General features: G+C 36.9%; 4 protein-coding genes across 4 annotated transcripts; 2 read left to right on the forward strand and 2 right to left on the reverse strand.

The window, feature by feature from the left end:
• Positions 1-1,301: 1,301 nt before the first annotated feature.
• LOC131527452 (L-selectin-like) lies at positions 1,302-4,658 on the reverse strand. The gene is made up of 10 exons (XM_058756556.1): positions 4,529-4,658; positions 4,351-4,423; positions 3,893-4,261; positions 3,601-3,708; positions 2,868-3,053; positions 2,680-2,754; positions 2,380-2,559; positions 1,698-1,787; positions 1,568-1,589; positions 1,302-1,495 (listed from the first exon to the last, which is right to left on the reverse strand). The coding sequence occupies exons 1-10, from the start codon at positions 4,586-4,588 to the stop codon at positions 1,420-1,422; spliced, it is 1,239 nt and encodes a 412-aa protein (XP_058612539.1). The 5' UTR covers positions 4,589-4,658; the 3' UTR covers positions 1,302-1,419.
• Positions 4,659-5,560: 902 nt separating this feature from the next.
• LOC131527066 (E-selectin-like) lies at positions 5,561-11,813 on the reverse strand. Its single transcript, XM_058755903.1, has 18 exons — positions 11,720-11,813; positions 11,576-11,633; positions 11,099-11,485; positions 10,332-10,442; positions 10,048-10,239; positions 9,776-9,967; positions 9,459-9,650; positions 9,187-9,378; positions 8,884-9,075; positions 8,024-8,215; positions 7,707-7,898; positions 7,436-7,627; positions 7,119-7,310; positions 6,834-7,010; positions 6,528-6,713; positions 6,307-6,429; positions 6,186-6,207; positions 5,561-6,075 (listed from the first exon to the last, which is right to left on the reverse strand). The coding sequence occupies exons 1-18, from the start codon at positions 11,720-11,722 to the stop codon at positions 6,015-6,017; spliced, it is 2,856 nt and encodes a 951-aa protein (XP_058611886.1). The 5' UTR covers positions 11,723-11,813; the 3' UTR covers positions 5,561-6,014.
• Positions 11,814-14,760: 2,947 nt separating this feature from the next.
• Positions 14,761-16,596, forward strand: si:dkey-51e6.1. Its single transcript, XM_058756800.1, is given in 4 exon segments — positions 14,761-14,818; positions 14,821-14,916; positions 15,310-15,434; positions 15,802-16,596. Coding segments are annotated over 4 exon segments (345 nt in total). The 5' UTR covers positions 14,761-14,775; the 3' UTR covers positions 15,883-16,596.
• A 147-nt stretch (positions 16,597-16,743) lies between these two features.
• zp3a.2 (zona pellucida glycoprotein 3a, tandem duplicate 2) lies at positions 16,744-19,449 on the forward strand. The gene is given in 9 exon segments (XM_058756799.1): positions 16,744-17,644; positions 17,646-18,087; positions 18,177-18,295; positions 18,377-18,480; positions 18,564-18,741; positions 18,809-18,926; positions 18,997-19,082; positions 19,153-19,241; positions 19,317-19,449. Coding segments are annotated over 9 exon segments (1,326 nt in total). The 5' UTR covers positions 16,744-17,537; the 3' UTR covers positions 19,400-19,449.
• The last annotated feature ends 1,777 nt before the right edge of the window (positions 19,450-21,226 follow it).

Here is a 21,226-nt window from a genome sequence, read left to right on the forward strand (position 1 = left end):
CAAGTATCTTTATTTAAAATGTTCAATGTTTTAATACTTTTCCTTTAGTTGTACTGGGATAAATCATACTGCGATGTATGCTAAAATTGTTGGACGTGGCTCCCTATCTAGAAATGTTTACACCAGCTGCCACTGGCTGCCATAAAAGGAAAAGCAACATAAGTGAAAGTGACGTGACGTGGCCAAGTATGGTTACCATACTTGGAATTTGTGCTCTGCGATTAAAGGGATAGTTCACCCAAAAATCAAATTTGATGCTTATCTGCTTACCCCAGGGCATCCAAGATGTAGGTGACTTTGTTTCTTCAGTAGAACACAAACAAAGATTTTTAACTCAAACCGTTGCAGTCTGTCAGTCCTATAATGCAAGTCAATGGGCACACAATCTTTGAGAGTAAAAAAAACATGCACAGACTATGTCCAACTGCCCTGAGCGCGTGCACGGCATCCTGTGCGTGACGTCTGCACAGAGATTGTGCACTGTGTAAACAATGAGTGATGTATACGCGCGACAGATCGCTTCCGGCGCTTGTTTAAACTACACCAGAGCACATACAGACGTCACGAACCGGATGCCGTGCACGCGCTCAGGGCAGTTGGACATAGTGGTGTATTAGAGGTAAAAAATTATAAAAATACTGTTCAGTTTCTCGCACAAACCGATCGTTTCGTGTCTTAGGACATCAATGTATCGTCACGAGCCGCAGGGTTTAATTTGGATTTGTCTGTGCATGTTTTTTTTACTCTCAAAGACTTGCATTATAGAACTGACAGACTGCAATGGTTTGAGTTAAAAATCTTCGTTTGTGTTCTACTGAAGAAACAAAGTCACCTACATCCTGGGAGTAAGCAGATAAACATCAAATTTTCATTTTTGGGTGAACTATCCCTTTAACCCATCCAAAGTGCACACACACAACAGTGAACACACACACACTGTGAACACACACCCGAAGCAGTGGGCAGCAATTTATGCTGCGGCTCCCGGGGAGCAGTTGGGGGTTCAGTGCCTTGCTCAAGAGCACCTCAGTCGTGGTATTGAGGGTGGAGAGAGCGCAGTACATTCCCTCCCCCCCCCAACCTACAATTCCTGCCGGACCTTTAGGTTACGAGTCCAGCTCTCTAACCATTAGGCCACGACTTCCCCACATAAGAGTGTTTAAGAGGCTGTTATATGCCAGTACAATACAACAATTTATGATTTTAATGTCACACATTCTACAGCTCACAATGGTTTTTTTTGGGGGGTTTTTTGTACAGTATAACAATGAACAACATATAGCATTCCTGAACAAAAGATGTCAAAGAGATTATTGACTTTCATTTATTGACTATTTCATATTTGCACAAGCAAAGCTAGAATGAAAAAGAACAGAAGATTTGAGTCAAAACCAGTTTAGACAGCCAGATTAGAAATGTTTACGCTGAACAGAGAGGGCCCTCTAGTGGTGTGTGTTCTGCTTCATATGCTGGATTCACCATTTCTTGTTGAGTTCTGCAAGAAAACATGGAGGAGTAAGATTTCTGCGAACTGTCCAAACTTAATTTAAAAATTAACATAATTTACCTTAATCTCACTGCATTTTTACCTACAATAAAATAAAAATATACATATACATAAAACACAAGATATATTTCTCTTTGCAATTAATTGTTTGAAATTTGATACACTCTTCAAAACTTCACAGTATACTCACTCCTACTGCAGCTGGAGCAACAAAATAAACAGCCACAAAACACTGAGATGACAACAGATGTCAAAAGAGCAAACAGAAAATGGACATAACCTGAGGAAAGATATAACAAATCTGTAAATAATTCATTTTATGCCAAAATGTTTGCATTTAAAATATTGCTGTTGTTTTTTTTAAAAATGCTTTATGAATCTTTTTTTAAGATTGAAATTTTGTCCTTTCCCTCCATTTTCTTTTCCCGCCTTACATTTCTCCCATTTAAAAAGTAATAATTTAATTAATTTTTTTAATTTAACCATGGGATTCAAACATGATTTGGAACAATGTTCCTCAAAGCCTCAATATTTTGAATGTAGCAGGGTTGGTTTTGAAATAAATTTGTGTGTGTGTGTGGAAATGATTCAGAATTAAATCAGATTATAAATATATGAATTTGTTAAATAAATAACAGCATACTCTGATGGAGTTAAAAGAACATAGCAGCTTAGTGGTAGCAAAAATAAATATATAGGTATTGTTCCCTGAATATTTCTTGTAAATGGTCTCTTAAAAATTAACCAAAATATTTTGAAATTAAAAAAATGTAAACACCCTTATTATTTCCTACTATTATTACATGATGCTCTCAATATACTCTCTGTCTGCGGCAAACAACAAAACATTTTTTTTTTTAAAAACTCCTCACTTGCACACATTATTGGAAATGAAGACTCCCACGTGCCATCAGCTCTGCAGGTGAACTCAACAAAACCCAGCAGCAAATGTCCAGGTGGACACTGTACTCTACAGGCAGATCTGTTGCTGTCATGTCCTTCAGTGCAGTTCATCAATCCACCACCAAACAAAAGAATGGGAAAACACTTCGCTACAACAGAAAAACAACAGCTTAATCTTACATGCATATATTTACATAATAAAAGTAAACAGAATCATAACTTTGGTTCATTTACATTTGTTTGTCTATTGAAATAATGTTTGTTCCGACCTGTTTCAGGCTTTGGCTCAGAGAAACCTAGTTTACCCACAGAGGTGAAGTTGTTGTCTTGTTCTTTGCAGTCCTCTGGACAAAGAAAATGCATGGACTTACAAAATCATCCTTTCTGTACGTACATGTATATATAAAAGCCATTCTGATGTAAACACAGAATCATAACTTTGAAATTTCTATTGCACCTGCACATGAAGGTAGTGGTGCGTTCCATACACCTGAGGAATTGCATTTGAGCTCAGCTGTACCATACAGTTTATAACCACTAGCACAAGAAAATGTACAGTTTGATTTGAGGGAATGATTCCCAAACAGATCGGAGCAATTCATCCTGCCATATGGTGGTACAGAGAGCGGATCACATGAAACAACTGGAGAGAGAGAAAAAATTACTGCATGATCAAGGAATGTTTCAAAGGAGTAATTCAACCAGTAATGAAAATTTGCAGAAATGTTACTCATCCTTAGAACATAAGATGTAGATGAGTTTGTTTCTTCATCAGCGGATTGGAGAAATGTATGTTTTTATCAGGTAATTGAATTCTCATTCTGACGGCACCCATTCACTGCAGAAGATCCATTGGTGAAAAACTGATGTACTGTAATGCTAAATTTCTCCAAAACTGTTCTGATGAGGAAAAAACTCATTTACATCTTGGATAGCCTGAGGGTGAGTATATTTTCAGCAAATTTTCATTTTTGGGTGAAATATTCCTTTAAGTAAAGGTTATCATATAATTATACATGCAGTATTATATATATCATTGTGTACAATTAACATTGTTATTTCTCCCTGCATCAGATCTGACCCTGTCGTGAGCCACAAGCTGAAAACCACCAATAAATTATAATATGTTTCACTTCCTCAGCAGATATTTACACAATTTATTTATCTGTTGAAATAATGTTTGTTCTGACCTGTTTCACACTTTGGCCCAGAGAAACCAGGTTTACACACACAGGTAAAGCTGTTGACTTGCTCTTTGCAGTCCTCTCTATCAGCGCATGTGTGATTTCGACAGTGTGCTGAAAGAAAATGCCTAGATTTATTTTTAAAACATCCTTTCTGGATTATAAAACACTCAGATTTTCTCTCTCAGAAATGTCTCTATTAGACACATAAAGGTTATTCACATAAAAATATGTGCTCTAACTGGAAATGGATCAACTAATTGAACAAGTAAGGCACCTTTCATCTCCAACTCCTTACCTTTTTGGCATAAAGGATGCTTTTTCAATTGACAGTTGTCATCGTTCCACTTTCCACTATTGTCTGTCCTGCTGGTGTACAATTCCACACAGTTTTCATTAGACTTGTTGTTGGGCTCATTGAGTGCCCAGTTTTCATATTTCATGGGTTGTCCATTGGCAACCCACGTCCAAGTGCCACTGATCTTCCGCATTCCAATCCAGTAGTAGGGAGATGATATGTTTTTCACATTTTCTTTAAGGAAATGTGTTACATTTTCATTGTGGACCATCGCAATGTCTGTATAATGTTGTTGACACCACTCTCTTGTCTCATTCCAGGACATTAACTTGTCGGCTTTCCATTCATACGTCCATCCTCCAACACTGACTAAAATGTTGCCCATCAAAAGTTAAAGTTACATTTATTTCTCAAATTTATTTTATTCTGGAAGGTTGAGGAATGTAGAATTCACTTACCCAATATGAAGCAGAGATGTATCAAAACTCCTATGTGCACAGATGTCGTTTTAAGCACCACAACACCTCCAGCCTGAACAATAAAAACATCCACTTATAAATGGATAGTACTTTTTTAAAGGCTTGTATTAAACCAAAAGGTTCAAATGAAAATCAAAGTTTCATAATAGATGCATACCATGGTTCTCTTTAGTCTCCTTTCGACGGAGTCACTTGTCGTTAGTAGAATATTGTTCATCGCAGCTCTAGTTGCGTTTCAACACACAAAGTCTCTTTTGCCCTGAAAACTGTGGGCAAAGTGGGTTTTTCCACCATATATATAAGTCATTAGCATGAAATTGCAGGATGTTTCCTCACAGGTTCAAAAGAACAAACATTATGTAACAACCTGGGAAAGAATGCCACTTTTTGGAAATTGCTTATCTTTTATCTTTTCGTAAAATTCTGTCTTGCACAAATAGAATGGTGCAGAGATGCATATTATGATTAGATGATCACTTTAACCTCTGAAAGGTATTTCTGTAAAAGCTAACTCACTAAAAATATATAACAAACATACACTCTCTGATTATACGCAGCTTCAGGGAATAACACAGTCACAGGATATGTCCAGATGAACATGACCTGGGTCATTTAAACAAAACCTTTCACTGCATTCACAATGCTAATGGCTTCATGCACTTAAAGGTGACGAAAGATAAAGAGAACAGAGACTTCATTCCCAGCCTTAATTTAGGTGTTAAGAAGATTCAAATATTTATACACTGGTGTTGAAAAATTATACATTTATGCTTTTGAAGTTTTAGGCATTCAGCTGAAAGTGGAAAATGCATTGAAACACCCATGATGTCATGAAAGTCAAACTATTTACAAATAGATTAAAGGTGTAGTTCTCCCAAAAATGAAAACTTCCAGATTATTTACTCATCCCCAGGCCATTTGGAGAAATGTTCCATCATGTGTATTAGTCAAGAGATGTCACTTTTTAGAAATAGCTGGTTATTTGAACAAAACCTTTCACTGCAATAACAATGCATTATGCACTTGCAGTGTACAGTGCCCTCAATTCTAACCTTTATTTAGGTGTTAAGATTCAAATATACTGCTGATTATTCAGATGGAATGATCAATCACATAAATGTGTAAATGTATGTTTTTCATAAAGTTGTAGACAAAGTTGAAAATGCACTGAAACACCCAAGTCATGACATCATAAAAGTAACACTTTATTGGTTTACAAGTAAAAAATAGTTTAATAGGACCAATATAGTTTTGGAACAATAAATAGTACAAAAAGATGTGTATATTAATAGCATAAAAATGAATACATTTATACAGTACAGAACAATATGTTCAGTCAAGTAAATCATAAAAGCTTCCGTTAGGAAGTAAAAATCACATTCAGTTAGGAATGTTGCCTAGTAACTGATAATGCCCATCAGACTGAGTATAAAAATATCCAAGTGCCTTAAATCATTTGTGATGACATACATTTTTATGTCCAATGAGGCAGCTGCGAGTCTCGTGAAGAAGAATTGAGTTTTTCAATGAATGGTTCACTGGAATAAATTACATTGCTATCGTTACACATACTGGCCTGTATTATGTGCATGAGGAATATATGCGCGCCATATATGCTGTATGCTATTTGATGCTATTTCCCTCTATATGAGACTGTCAACGCTGTTCTTATAAAACTGTGGTGGATCCTCAATATCCAAGGTACTGAAAATGAAACAGACAAAAGCAGATATAGTCCTGTATGTACCAAAAGTGATAAATAATGACAGTAATGATACAAGAAAAATATAACTGCAAAAAAAGACATATCTCACCTGTTCAGGTCAAAATTGCTAGCTGAAAACAAAAAGACATAATTTAGCATTTCAATTAATTTTCAGTATCTCATTAAAGAATTAGAACATGTTCACAAAGTCAGTAGACTGTTTGACTCACCTTTTCTCCTCAGTCTCTTCAGTATCCAGAGGGCTAAGCCCAGACCGGAGACGCTGATAGCGCCTGAAACACCAAGAGTCACTTCTGTTGCTTTGAAGAGCGATTCAGAGGGATCAGGATGAGCTGAAAATACAAATAAAAGGAATAAGCCATAGAATGTCTTTCTCACTTTATCAGGCAAATGGCTTATCTGCATCGCACAATCATTATCCGCTGTTTACCTTGACACACCGCCACTTCCCCTGACCAGCTCCCATTGTAGTAGCACATCAATATCTCGTTACTGTAGTCTTCAAGTTGGTGGCCTTCATGACAGCTGAAGATGCAGAAGGTGTCAAAGGTGGGTTCTTCAGATGAGCAGTTCATATGCCCATTGATTGGCTCAGAAAGTTTTGGGCAGAGCACTGCTACAGAGTTGAAAAAAGACAACGTGTTTAGTATGATAAAATTCACTTAGGCTAACTTATTTTTTAAAATACAATAACCAACCTGTGAATTCATAAATTAGGCAAAAGTTTATTGATTACCTTCACAGCGAGGTGGTTCCTGACTCCACTTTGCTGCTTTTGTACAGCTGATCTCTGAAGCTCCCTGGAGGTGGAATCCTTCAGCACAACTAAAGCTGCATTTGCTCCCATAATTAAAGCTGGAAGTGCAGCGCAGCGCTCCATTGACAGGACCGCCAAGGGCTGGGCAGTGAATAACTGTGAGGAAAGGGGATCAGATGGTATTCATGAGAGTTTTTTTTCAAGGAGCCATTGTAAAATATTCGTCAGATGTTTTTTTGTTTGCACAATATAAATGCTACTCACGTTCACAGGTTGGTGGTTTGCTTGACCACTCTGTGGTAGAAGTGCATCTTGTCGTACTGGAACCCTTAAGTTCATAACCTTCTTCACAGGAATATTCACACTGAGAGTCATATGAGAAATTTCCATAAGGATGAGCGCACTGGACATTAGCATGATCTGGTGAGGTGACGTCCTCTGGTTTGCATTTTACAACTGAAAATCAGAAAAAGGGGATCGTCATTAAACTCCAAGAGCAGAGATATTAAAGAGCAAAGAGCAGAACTACTGCTGAACTGCTTTCAAAATTGTTTTCTTTAGAAAATACTGACTCCTCTTACTTTCACAAGAGGGTTGTGAGTCATTCCAGTGTCCCGTTGCCCCACAGAACAGTGTAGAGGAGCTGGAGTCTCGCAGCGTGTATCCTTCTTCACACATAAACTCACAGGTGGATTGGTAGCTGAAGATGCCTATTGGATTCTGACACTGCATTTGGCCTTTCTGTGGTTTGATGAGCTCTGGACATTGAACAACTGCAAAAGATGTCAAAGTGTTTTAAAAAGCATCAGATCAAATGTGTCATTTTTATTGTACAATGCAAATTCAACTCACGTTCACAGGTTGGTGGTTTGCTTGACCACTCTGTGGTAGAAGTGCATCTTGTCGTACTGGAACCCTTAAGTTCATAACCTTCTTCACAGGAATATTCACACTGAGAGTCATATGAGAAATTTCCATAAGGATGAGTGCACTGGACATTAGCATGATCTGGTGAGGTGACGTCCTCTGGTTTGCATTTTACAACTGAAAATCAGAAAAAGGGGATTGTCATTAAACTCCAAGAGCAGAGATATTAAAGAGCAAAGAGCAGAACTACTGCTGAACTGCTTTCAAAATTGTTTTCTTTAGAAAATACTGACTCCTCTTACTTTCACAAGAGGGTTGTGAGTCATTCCAGTGTCCCGTTGCCCCACAGAACAGTGTAGAGGAGCTGGAGTCTCGCAGCGTGTATCCTTCTTCACACATAAACTCACAGGTGGATTGGTAGCTGAAGATGCCTATTGGATTCTGACACTGCATTTGGCCTTTCTGTGGTTTGATCAGCTCTGGACATTGAACAACTGCAAAAAGATGTCAAAGTGTTTTAAAAAGCATCAGATCAAATGTGTCATTTTTATTGTACAATGCAAATTCAACTCACGTCACAGGTTGGTGGTTTGCTTGACCACTCTGTGGTAGAAGTGCATCTTGTCGTACTGGAACCCTTAAGTTCATAACCTTCTTCACAGGAATATTCACACTGAGAGTCATATGAGAAAATTCCATAAGGATGAGTGCACTGGACGCTAGCATGATCTGGTGAGGTGACGTCCTCTGGTTTGCATTTTACAACTGAAAATCAGAAAAAGGGGATCGTCATTAAACTCCAAGAGCAGAGATATTAAAGAGCAAAGAGCAGAACTACTGCTGAACTGCTTTCAAAATTGTTTTCTTTAGAAAATACTGACTCCTCCTACTTTCACAAGAGGGTTGTGAGTCATTCCAGTGTCCCGTTGCCCCACAGAACAGTGTAGAGGAGCTGGAGTCTCGCAGCGTGTATCCTTCTTCACACATAAACTCACAGGTGGATTGGTAGCTGAAGATGCCTATTGGATTCTGACACTGCATTTGGCCTTTCTGTGGTTTGATGAGCTCTGGACATTGAACAACTGCAAAAAGATGTCAAAGTGTTTTAAAAAGCATCAGATCAAATGTGTCATTTTTATTGTACAATGCAAATTCAACTCACGTTCACAGGTTGGTGGTTTGCTTGACCACTCTGTGGTAGAAGTGCATCTTGTCGTACTGGAACCCTTAAGTTCATAACCTTCTTCACAGGAATATTCACACTGAGAGTCATATGAGAAAATTCCATAAGGATGAGTGCACTGGACGCTAGCATGATCTGGTGAGGTGACGTCCTCTGGTTTGCATTTTACAACTGAAGATCAGAAAAAGGGGATTGTCATTAAACTCCAAGAGCAGAGATATTAAAGAGCAAACAGAACTATTGTAATAGAAATTTTTCTAAGTAAATTCAGACCCATCTTACTTTCACAAGTGGGTTGTGAGTCATTCCAGTGTCCCGTTGCCCCACAGAACAGTGTAGAGGAGCTGGAGTCTCGCAGCGTGTATCCTTCTTCACACATAAACTCACAGGTGGATTGGTAGCTGAAGATGCCTATTGGATTCTGACACTGCATTTGGCCTTTCTGTGGTTTGATGAGCTCTGGACATTGAACAACTGCAAAAAGATGTCAAAGTGTTTTAAAAAGCATCAGATCAAATGTGTCATTTTTATTGTACAATGCAAATTCAACTCACGTTCACAGGTTGGTGGTTTGCTTGACCACTCTGTGGTAGAAGTGCATCTTGTCGTACTGGAACCCTTAAGTTCATAACCTTCTTCACAGGAATATTCACACTGAGAGTCATATGAGAAAATTCCATAAGGATGAGTGCACTGGACGCTAGCATGATCTGGTGAGGTGACGTCCTCTGGTTTGCATTTTACAACTGAAAATCAGAAAAAGGGGATCGTCATTAAACTCCAAGAGCAGAGATATTAAAGAGCAAAGAGCAGAACTACTGCTGAACTGCTTTCAAAATTGTTTTCTTTAGAAAATACTGACTCCTCCTACTTTCACAAGAGGGTTGTGAGTCATTCCAGTGTCCCGTTGCCCCACAGAACAGTGTAGAGGAGCTGGAGTCTCGCAGCGTGTATCCTTCTTCACACATAAACTCACAGGTGGATTGGTAGCTGAAGATGCCTATTGGATTCTGACACTGCATTTGGCCTTTCTGTGGTTTGATCAGCTCTGGACATTGAACAACTGCAAAAAGATGTCAAAGTGTTTTAAAAAGCATCAGATCAAATGTGTCATTTTTATTGTACAATGCAAATTCAACTCACGTTCACAGGTTGGTGGTTTGCTTGACCACTCTGTGGTAGAAGTGCATCTTGTCGTACTGGAACCCTTAAGTTCATAACCTTCTTCACAGGAATATTCACACTGAGAGTCATATGAGAAAATTCCATAAGGATGAGTGCACTGGACGCTAGCATGTTCTGGTGAGGTGACGTCCTCTGGTTTGCATTTTACAACTGAAGATCAGAAAACAGGTAACATGGTTACATTTCACACCTTCCATTGTCAACATAGATATATTAACAGTATCTAGAGAAATATTACCCACCATGTTCACATCGCTTTCCATAGAAACCCCCAAAGCATGAGCACTTATGGCTGTTTATGGTTTCGACACACTCCCCTTGACCACTGACACAGGAGTCGTCTTTGCAGGATGCTGCGAAAGAAAAAATAGATAATTACTTTCATTACATTAATGAATGTGTTTATTCAACGAATACAGCAGAATGACCTTTCTTTCATTTTAATTGAAAAATGCATTGGTTGGAAGACCTTAAAACCCATAGCCAGGTGGTCCGCAAAATAATGTTAGGGCCGTATGATTTCCACAATAGGGAAAATGTGGTCATATAATGGAATTGGCTTTGTAACACGGAATGTTGCGGAATTTGGCAAACCATGGATGAATAAATCAAAAGCAGCATAATTTTAACAGTAAAGCTCTGTTATGCACCACTTTGTTTGGCAAAAAAGTAATAGTTAAACAAGTTATAAAAGTTGATAAAATGTTGTTACATTTAAGTTTTGTTATTTAAGTTAATGAAATCTTATTAAATCAGATATACTTTTTCATTACTACAGTTTAATTTACCCATTAAAGAAAAATCCAGAAGAATTAAAACATTAAAAAAAGGTCATCTAGAAGTTACAATGTCAACTAAGAGTGCAAATTGTAGTATGCATATGCTTAATCACTGTTATATTTATGAAGCGGTCCTTGGAAAATTTATCTCCCCTGTATGGGGTCCCTGGCCCCCCAAAGTTTGTGAACTCCTGTCTTAAAAACTTTAGAATTGAATAAAGACTACCTACCTGTGTAGCACAGTGCAGTCTTCTTCTTTAAGCAGGATTCATCATTCCATTTGCCTTCATCTTTCTCTCTTTTAATGTATATTTCCACACAGTCTTCATTATTCCCTCCATTATTGGGCTCCTTATCTGCCCAGTTCTCAGCTTCCTTGGTAAGTGTCTTATTAGTTCCCACCCAGGTCCAACTTTCATTAATTTTACGAATACCAATCCAGTAATATCCACTGACTTTTGGAAAGATACTGTTGAGGTGATAAATCTCTTCTTTGTTCTGGATTGCTACCATGTCTGTGTAATGCTGCCTGCACCAGTTTCTTGCAGATTTCCAGTCCATAGTGAAACTTGAGGAATGATATGACCAGCCTTCAGTGCCTCTCCATAAGTTCAACACTGCAGAATTAAACCATTGCAACTTTGAGTATGTTTACAGGTTGTATTTACTCAGTTGAATTTTTACACTAGTATGGTTTGCTTTCTTACCTGAAGAAATAAGGAGAAGGGAAGCCAAAAATTGCAATGGTACTTTGTTTAAGATGCCCTGAAAAAGAATTATATCAACTGGATGAACATAATAGTTCTCGATACTAAAATTATAGAAATACATCATTTAAATGCTTTACGTACCATTGTCAGTGATGTACAGCTATGAAATGGTCCTCTTAATTGTCGCTCTGTACTTCTCTACCAATATGATGGTTCTGATTTGAGAATCTGGTCTGATAATCACTCTGTTGGGGCATTTATATCGGAGCTCAGCTATGGTTCAGAACTTCCTTCCCGGATCCGCTTGTGACATCAGCCAATAAAAGCAATGGAATTCTAATTTATGGAAATACCCTCTCTAACTCTCCATCTCAAGGAGGAAACACTCTCTTTTTTACACTCTCAAGGCGTTAGTTTGCAAGGAAGTGACCTCTCAGGAAATATTGTAGAGCTTTTAGTGCTGATATGGCCACAGCAGGAGGAATGCATATTTTCACATTCAGGAATAGAAATAACACTTTCATAACGATTTTTAAATTAAAAAAAAATTTATAAAATGAATTTATTTATTTTGTGTGTATACAATTACAACTTTCACTTTTGGTGTGAAAAGTAATTAACAGGAAGATCTAATGGCAGAAACACTCACATTTCCTGAATATCTTCAGCTCTGTTTATAAAGGAAAAAGGGATACAATATGGGTCAAAAGGTGATTCACGAGGAATTGTTGCCAGTAATAATATTCCACTGGTGCCTTTACTGTATTTCCCCACTTACTTGGAAATGCAATTAATGGTGACTTTTTCTACTCTGTGTTGTAAATGTCATGAAAATATACCATAAAATTTTAAGACAATGAACTAATTTTACAAAATGATATTATTCAAAAGTAAAAATAACAATAATAATAATACTTATTATTATAAACTATTACAAGGAACACCCATAAGAATATTCACAATTCAGTTTAAAAGTAAAGATCAAAAGTAAGACAGGAATCATTGTATGTGAAAGTGAGACGTAGTAATTAAACCTATCTGGCCTGTTTCAAATTTCCTTTGTTTAAAAGCTGTTATTGTACTTAAAATCCCCAGAGGTTTCTCATTTTGAGTTTTTGCTACTTGATTTCTGTGTGACTTTGACCCTTTTTGGATGCTACTCCGTTTAATGTGTTTGCACAGTGTTGTACCAGCTTCCGTGTTACAGAAATAGCTGCCACGAGAGCACCGGGAAATTACAAGTGAGCAAAGAAAAGAAAAGAATAATAATAAATGTGTGTCAAAATAATTTGTGCGCGTTAACTTATCTAATTGATATAAAACTCATTCAAACATATCCATTCAAAAACAAATCTTATGTAAACATCTCCAATGAAGGATGATTATTTCTATTCTTTTTATTCGCTTTAATGATCAGAGTGGATTAATTTAATTGCAATGATATAGTTATCACATCTTAGACTGGGCTAGAAGCAGAATGAATGAATGAATGAATGAATGAATGAATGAATGAATTGGTGATGATGCAAATAACATTTAAAAAATATTTGAAAAGATGGCTGACTTTCTATGTTTCAAAAGCTTGCTAGGAAATGCTGCGCTATATATAAAAAAAAAACTGTTATTGTAGAAATTATGTCACAACTGAGAGACATTTGCAAGTAAAAAAAAAACATTTTTACAATAATACTTAAAAGGTTAATGATTGTGCTTTGGATTACATAGTTTATCAAATGTAGGATAATAAAAAATTTTATGATAAGGCTTATGATAGATTCAGTTCAGTTTTCGGTTTATGACTGAAAGTCTGGTTTAAACAATAAAATCAGGCAATGGAAAAGTAGCAATAATTGATAAATTGATAACATCAAAACTTAAATAACCTTTATAACAATAACAAGGCATACAAAACAAACAAACAGACATTTTTGGTGTTGGTAAAAATGTGCAACATCCTGGTTACTCCAAGATGATCCTCTTTCATTCATCTTTTATGGCATTAATTTGGGATTTTTTTTTATTCTAGATGAACAACATGGAAAAGTTTCCTAAAACAAGAACCACAGGAATTAGGCCTACTAGGCTATTTTGATTAGATACAACAGTATGCTGACGTGGACTGAGAGGAAAGTCCGCAGTCTGTAGAAGGGAAGAGGTTGTGAGAGGGAGATAACAGGCACAATGTCACACTGATAAGCTAGTTTTATTTTTATTTTTCAGGCTTGACTTAAACTGTACAAAGAACCAGATAATAATAATAATAATAATAAAGTCTGAATTTATATTTTGTACTAATTTATTTACTTCATTGATAGTTTCTGCCCTTTCAAAAACATTTTCCTTTAATTGAAGTTTCTACCATATCAATCCATTAATTCACTCATTCGTTCTAATGTAATTTTTTATTGCAGAAAAGGGTAACATTCAAATAATAACAATACAAAATATAAACAAATAAGACAAAAACTAAATAAAATAATAATAATAATAATAATAATAATAATAATAATTAATTTAAAAAAAAAAAAAGCATAGCTCACATTGATTTTTAACGAATAAGGATATTACAAAGTACCAGGGGATTGAAGAGTGTATCATAGTATTTTAAACATTTCACAGACTTTTTGTTTTTAACAGTCTTATTGAAGAAATATAAAGTCAAAGTCAGAACAAAACAAATTTAACATAGGAGATGAATTAAGAAATTTTTGTTTATGTATGTGAAATTTTGCTAATAAAATAAAAAGGTTAACAATGAATTCTAGATCCTTATTGCTTTTATTTTCATAACACAAGATAACATCCTTTAAAGTAAAGCAATAATTACTATTCATTAAATTAAATATAAAATCTGCCAAATCAATCCAAAACTTGTTTACTACATTACAGTCAAAAAATAAGTGAGTCAGTATCTCTTACTCATTATTACAAAAACAGCATATATCATCAATATCAGAGAATCTTGATATTAAAGATTTAGAAGGTAAATAGTATGTAGAATTTTGAAGTGTATTTATTTTTATTTTATTATTAATACAATATTTAAAAGTCGTTCTAATGTACATTTTTTCTTCGTGTTATTTTTTAATACGCATTTCCGGTTTGGAGCGTCTGTTGATATCGCATACTGGCGTGCGTCGGTGCTTGAGGACTGTATAAGGTTCGTCTGACTGTTGCCTGCAGCTGCCCCAGCGAAGATGGCAGACGCGTTGAGCAAAGTGCCCGATGTCGACATTGATCCGGAGGAAAGTTTAAATACATATTAGTGAACATAAAAGTTAAAGGTGGAACGGAACAAAAAGTGATAGTGAGGGGAACTAAAACTGCGGAGTACCACAGTAAGTGTGCACGCTTGCAAGTGCAATAGCGTGACTGTCTGTCTGTCTCTGCAAGCCAGCGAGTTAACTCTATCCTTCTCAGACAGCTCAGCAGTATTTCTAAATCAACTGGTAACATCCATTCTGTTCATCACTGTTTATGGACATTGAGGAAACCACCTAAAGTAACGTGTAAACATAAAAACGTTGGTATAAATGTTTGACAGATATAACTGAATTAACTTTGAGGCTTGATTGAGATGCTAAGTTTTGAAGAAGATAGTACTAGCTGCTGTAGAAATGTGTTTAACTCTTGTCAGTCTCACCAGACTGAAACTTACAGCAGATCTCAGAATAAACATGATCATGATCATTTCTGGAATGGTTCATCATTCACTCAACTTTTTTATTCAGATCACATATTTGAAAAAGTGAATCCTGCTATGGAGGCTTTGGGACTTGAGTGTAGTTGTCTTGGTGGTGGCAAGATTGAGCACAACAACACAGAAAAGAAACTTCGGGTGTTTGGAGAGTCTACGGTAACACCCTTAACCTTTATAACAACCACTTAATATTGTGACATAAGGTTACAGCAGGGGTTACATGGACACCTGCAAACAACTACAGTATCATAGAGACACAAAAGGTAGAAGTAGGCCTACTATTCAGATATTTATCTTTCTTTAATAAATTTAATAGATCAGATCACATCTCATAATTATAAGGAGACCCTTTAATTTGCTTAAAATAGACTGCATATATAAAGTGAACCAACCGCAGTGCATTAAAATAAGTGTGGGCCTTTCATATCTTTCATACAAATGTTATTTGTTAGACACGTTATTGGTGTTTTGAGTTAAAGCCTGCTTTTAAAGGGATTATCTCACATTTCTTTTCTTTTTCTAGGGATATGGGAAGGCTGACCATGCTCTGACAGTGGAAAAGCTCAAATCTGTCTTCAAAGACTATGAAATCACTATGGAATAAAAAGTCTAAATTGATCTCTCTAAATTCATGGGCATGAACATTTTGTGAAAGTATACAATTTTATAACACTTCAGCTATACCTCATTTTAATTTGGATAAAATTAAATAAATGTTCACTGATCTGTCAGCAGTGTCAAAGTTGAGGTTAGATCACTGACCTTGATAGCTAACCTGCACAGGAAATCTGCATGTGTTTTGCAGAGTGATAAACATATCCAGTCTCCTGTCTCCATCATGGAATGTGTCTGTGTAGAGATCAGGAACAGATAAAAGAGTGTCTGTATGATTCATGGTATGTCTAATTTGCTACTGGAATTCATTGAGAAATTTGGTATTGAGATACAAGCATACAAATGTGTATGGATTCATACTTGGTGTTCATACCATGTTTTCATCATTACAATTAAATTGTAAAGGCCCATTATTGTGTGAAGTCTTACATTTATATAGTTATAGTGTGTATAGTGTGATTTTCAATAGAACCCTTAATAGATCTTTTTTTATAGAAGGCATGTGTATTGAACATAAGTGATTTTCCCATCCTGTTTCGTAAGTTGAAACCTTTACCAGTTTCCTCTATCCTACCTCTGAGACCCTGAATATGACCCTCATTGTCTGTTACCATTAAGAGGTTAAACAAGAGAGCTTACACCCCAAGACTATTTTTACACTAAATAGTGTATTCATTGTTCAATTAAAGTGATCCTAAAAGTTGCCAGTGCCGAGTGTTTTGTCAATGCCACAGGCTTTAGTCATTTAAATTCAAGGTAAGTATTATTTTTATTTAGAACAAAATTTATGTATTAAGGCTGAACAAGGTAAAGTGCTGTGATTAATTGTGATTTATTTTCCGTGTGAAATTCCCATCTTCCTGTGACATGTTTAGAGTCTATTTGAACATAATGGGGCTGTATTTGGAAGTTCCTGTAGATGTTATCGCCATCATAGCGTTCCGTTAATGGGCTTTTGTTTCCCCTTAGCATGTGGCTGGTGCATGTGTTTGCACTTACCGTCAAGGATGTTAAAAGAAGAATCTGAAAATGTCACTTTGAAGTAGAGAGGTGTGGCATATAGTTGAACACAATATTGGCAGCCAGTGTATGATCTCCAGAGTGTATTCTGGTAATTACTTTGATGAGTTTAGGAATGTGCAGTCCCTGTTCCTGCACTCACTTACAGGAACCACTGGAGTATTTTAATTAATCTAGATGTAGTCAATCAGTCTTCATTACAAATAAATATATGACTATGAGGAAGTTGAAGATGTGCAGCCATTCAAAGTAACTTTTTGTGGTGGAGACAAGAGCACATCAGACATTTACAATGTAGGAAATATATCTATATGTACCCAAGATAACTATCAAAAACTTAAAATAAAACTATATAAAGCCAAAAAAAAAGTGTATAATAAAACAAAACCTGTATATCTTAAAATAAAAGCAACAAAAGCACTAAAATGGTTCCTTTGTTTTTTAATTTACATTTGCTTTGTTTTGGGGGCTTGATGAGGGAACTTCAGTGCTGCTGAGGCATTGATTCTATGATTAGGATGGTCCACTGAGCAATTAAGCTTGTTTGGGGGTGGGCCGGGATAGTATTCATGACACTATAAAATAGTGCTACAACACCTTACTGCAGTGTGACTGTGTGGTAAGATGGTGGCTGTGATAATGGGGCTTAGAGAATGTGTGCTTGGGTTTTTAGTGCTGGTTGTATTTGAGCATGTGTACAGTGCCAGACTTCAGCCTCGAGTGTCTCAGCCCGGTGCTGACGGAAGAACCTCAAAGGGTTGATTCTCTGCTTCGGGAGCAGTGGAGTCCAATCCGAGGTCCTTATGATGTTCAATCTCAGAGGCCCCAGTTGGCCCCACTTACTACAGATCTGACATCTTCAAGTATTCAGTCCAAACAAGAATTGCAGGGCCCTGTCAGGGAGCTGACCTGGAAGTTCCCAAAGGTCCCAGAAGAGCCAGTACAGCTGGATATTAACTTTGACTTGCAGCAGCCTCAACCTTCTGACAGTGTAGCAGTCCAGTGTTGGGAAAATAGGGTGCATGTGGAAGTGAAGCAGGACTTCTTTGGTACTGGCCAGCTGCTTGAGCCTTCTCTTCTGTCTCTAGGGGGCTGTGCTGTAGTGAACGTGGATTCAGTTGCCAGAGTTCTGATCTTTCAATCTGAACTTCATGAGTGTGGTAGTCAGCTTGTGGTGTGTCTTCTGGCTTTTAACCATGTTGAGAATTTGCTCATTGCCAAGGTCCTGCATATTGAGCAGCTTCTAAGTGCCCTCTCTTGCAGGTGACTGACAATGAGCTTGTCTACATCTTTACTCTTGACTATAGACCAGCAGAATTCCAAAGTACTCCAATTGTAAGGTCCAGTGCTGCTACAGTTGGTATTGAATGCCACTACCCCAGGTCAAGTGTTTTGTTTACTTAAATTACTAGTGCAACTTTACAATTCAAGTCTTTTGGACATGAATGAGTATTTAATTACAGGAGACACAATGTGAGCAGTAATGAACTGCAGCCAGCTTGGATCCCATATGTGTCCACCAAGGTTGCGGAGGACATTCTGGTCTTCTCCCTGAAGATCATGACTGGTTTGTTTCCTCTTTAGACGAACATTTTCATCTGTTTGAGTTTCACTTATTATTCACTTATTGTCTTGGTTATTTTTTTTAAGATGACTGGTTGTTTGAAAGGCCTTCAAAGGTGTTCTTCCTGGGTGATGTCTTAAATATTCAGGCATCTGTGAAGCCATACAACCATGCCCCCCTTCATATATTTGTGGACCACTGTATTGCCACTTCAGGCCCTGAGGTTAACTCTGCTCCAATGTATTCTTTTATCGAAAATCATGGGTAAGAACATGCACAGTTCTCGTACAATTGTGGGAATTAAGATCCTCATGACTCTTTGGTGTTTCAGTTGCCTCACTGATGCAAAGTATACTGGCTCCATGTCCAACTTTCTGCCCAGAGTGCACCGTGACAAACTCCAGTTTCAGTTGGAGGCCTTCAGGTTCCAACAAGAAACCAGTGGTGTTGTATGTATTTTGTTTGTGTGGTGTTTCAAGTGCTTTTGAAGTGTTGCATATAAGTGGCCTGTCTTTGCAGATTTACATCACTTGTCTTCTAAAAGCAAGTGCAGCTATGGTGCAGGTTGACGAAAATCATAAGGCTTGTTCTTTTAGAGCAAATGGGTGAGTCTGGGTGGATGATGCAGCTATACTCTGTATAAATGCATCCTCTAGACAAATTTATTTGTTTTAGATGGGCGTCTTCTGATGGAAGTGATGAGGTGTGTGGCTGCTGTGACACAAGCTGTGGGTTGAGGACTGATGGTGTGTTCAAAGTTCCAGGTACATTTTGCATGTGACTGAGCCCCAAATCTGAAGGTTTATCCTTGCTCTGACCGTTTCCTTCATTTATCACAGCAGGTTTCCAGTGGGAGGGAAGAGCCAAAGTTGGCCCTCTCCAGGTCTGGGAGAATCCACATCGAGCCAAAAATGTGATTTGATTCTTGTAAATAAAGCTTTAAGTACCAACAAGTGTTTGGAACTTTTTCATTCTCTTACTTTTAAAGTAAAAGCAAGTTGAAACTTAAACTGATAGAATGGAAGCACTTAAACTGAGCTCTGTAAGTGAACTAGTTTCAAAACTAAAGTGGCTGAATTATCTAATCATCCCCATGTAGTAGCATTTGCTTTTACACGTGTGTAAGTGACTTGGAGTTGTTACGTTCTGTTTCCACTAATCAAGCCACTCTTTATAGCATGTTTTATTTCACATGTCTTTGTTTTGCTCTCGTGTTGAGCCATTTTGTCCGCAACCATACAATTATTAGATTTCTACAGTGAATCGCTTAACTTCCACTGGAAATTTCAATTTGGCAATCGAAACATTACTTATAAAAGTCTGCAGGGCACTGCAAGGCATGCAAATTAAATTATTGAAAATAAACATTCCCATCAGAATTTGGACAAAGATTTTTGATAGTGTCATACTGCTTATTGCCCTATATGAATGTGAGCTCTGGGGACCAATGAATAACTACAGCCATAAAGATTGGTGCAAATGTCCTTTTAGAGAGTCTACAGATAGAGTTCAGCAGAAGCATCCTTCATATCCACAAACACGTCAAATAACATGTAGAGCGGAATCAGGCCATTTCCCCCTAAATCTAAAAAAGTAAAGTTCTGGATTAATTTAAACTCTAGTTCTAAAGATTCTCTATATTTTAAAGCAAAAAATTGTGCTCAAAGTCATCTTTGTGTAATGGTGTCAGATCTGAGTAACAAAGCACTCAATATCACTGACCCTGAAAAACCTGTAAGAATCAAAGAAATTATGAATAGAGAGAAAAAGACATGCACACAGCATTGGAAAGAACAAACCAAAGACCAAAATAGTCTCTGATGTTATTTGAAACCAAACAAGAGTACAGTCTGGCTGACTATCTTGTCTCAGTCAGGAATTTAACACCGATATTTACTGACGAAGTACAGACTTAGTGACCACCAGCTGGCCATAGAAAAAGGACGAAATAAAAAGAAGTGGTTACCAGAAGAGCGAATCTGTAACAAATGTAGGTCAGGAGCAGTTGAGACGGAGGAACACTTCCTCCTTCACTGTGAAAAACATACATCCTTAAGAGACTCACTGTACAGTCAAATACAGATTATTCCTGAGTTCCGATCAATCCCTGAACATGACAAATTAGGAATATTACTTGGGGAAGGACCTACTTTTTCTTTAGTAGCACATATTTATAAATACCACAAACTAAGAGGTAAAGAGTGAACACTTCTGCATTAGTAGTACAATTAATGTTTATATAAATATTAGGCCTATATATTTATAGATGTATTTTATGTATTTTTGTTTTGTTTGTTTCTATTCTGCTATGTACAATGCTTTTGCAATAATATGTACCCATTAGGGCATGCCAAAGCAATATGATTTGAGAGAGAGCCAACCAACAGGCAAGCCTGTGAGAAAACACACTACTTCAAATGACTTCACACACATTAACGGCATTTATTTAACTGAGGAGTAAAATGTACCATAACTGACAGTAAAAAATTCAAAAGAAAAATCATTATTCTTGTAAATACTAGATTGGGTGCATCTGTACTGGAAAAGGCAGTCAGTTTCACAAAAGTGGCAGTTTTTGAGGAAAACAGTTCCCTCAGACTTATTTACTTTCCATATATGTTTACATTTTAAAAGTAAGTTATAAAATAGATTTGTTAAGTAAAAAGGAAAACTCACAGCTGACGTCTGGCGATCCACTTAGAAGGAACATCCGTTATGTGCTCACTGGGCACAAACCTCAGTTTATAAC

This window comes from Onychostoma macrolepis, chromosome 20, assembly GCF_012432095.1.
Source record: "Onychostoma macrolepis isolate SWU-2019 chromosome 20, ASM1243209v1, whole genome shotgun sequence".
NCBI lineage: Eukaryota > Metazoa > Chordata > Actinopteri > Cypriniformes > Cyprinidae > Onychostoma > Onychostoma macrolepis.

Coding starts and splice junctions, on each gene's coding strand:
- LOC131527452 (XM_058756556.1), bottom strand. CDS start 4,588: ATGAACAATATTCTACTAACGACAAGTGACTCCGTCGAAAGGAGACTA. Junction 4,424..4,528: donor GGAGACTAAAGAGAACCATG/GTATGCATCTAT, acceptor TTTATTGTTCAG/GCTGGAGGTGTTGTGGTGCT. Junction 1,590..1,697: donor TTGCTCCAGCTGCAGTAGGA/GTGAGTATACTG, acceptor ATTTTATTGTAG/GTAAAAATGCAGTGAGATTA.
- LOC131527066 (XM_058755903.1), bottom strand. Junction 10,443..11,098: donor GACTGCACTGTGCTACACAG/GTAGGTAGTCTT, acceptor TTTCTTTCGCAG/CATCCTGCAAAGACGACTCC. Junction 7,311..7,435: donor CTCACAACCCTCTTGTGAAA/GTAAGAGGAGTC, acceptor TCTGATTTTCAG/TTGTAAAATGCAAACCAGAG.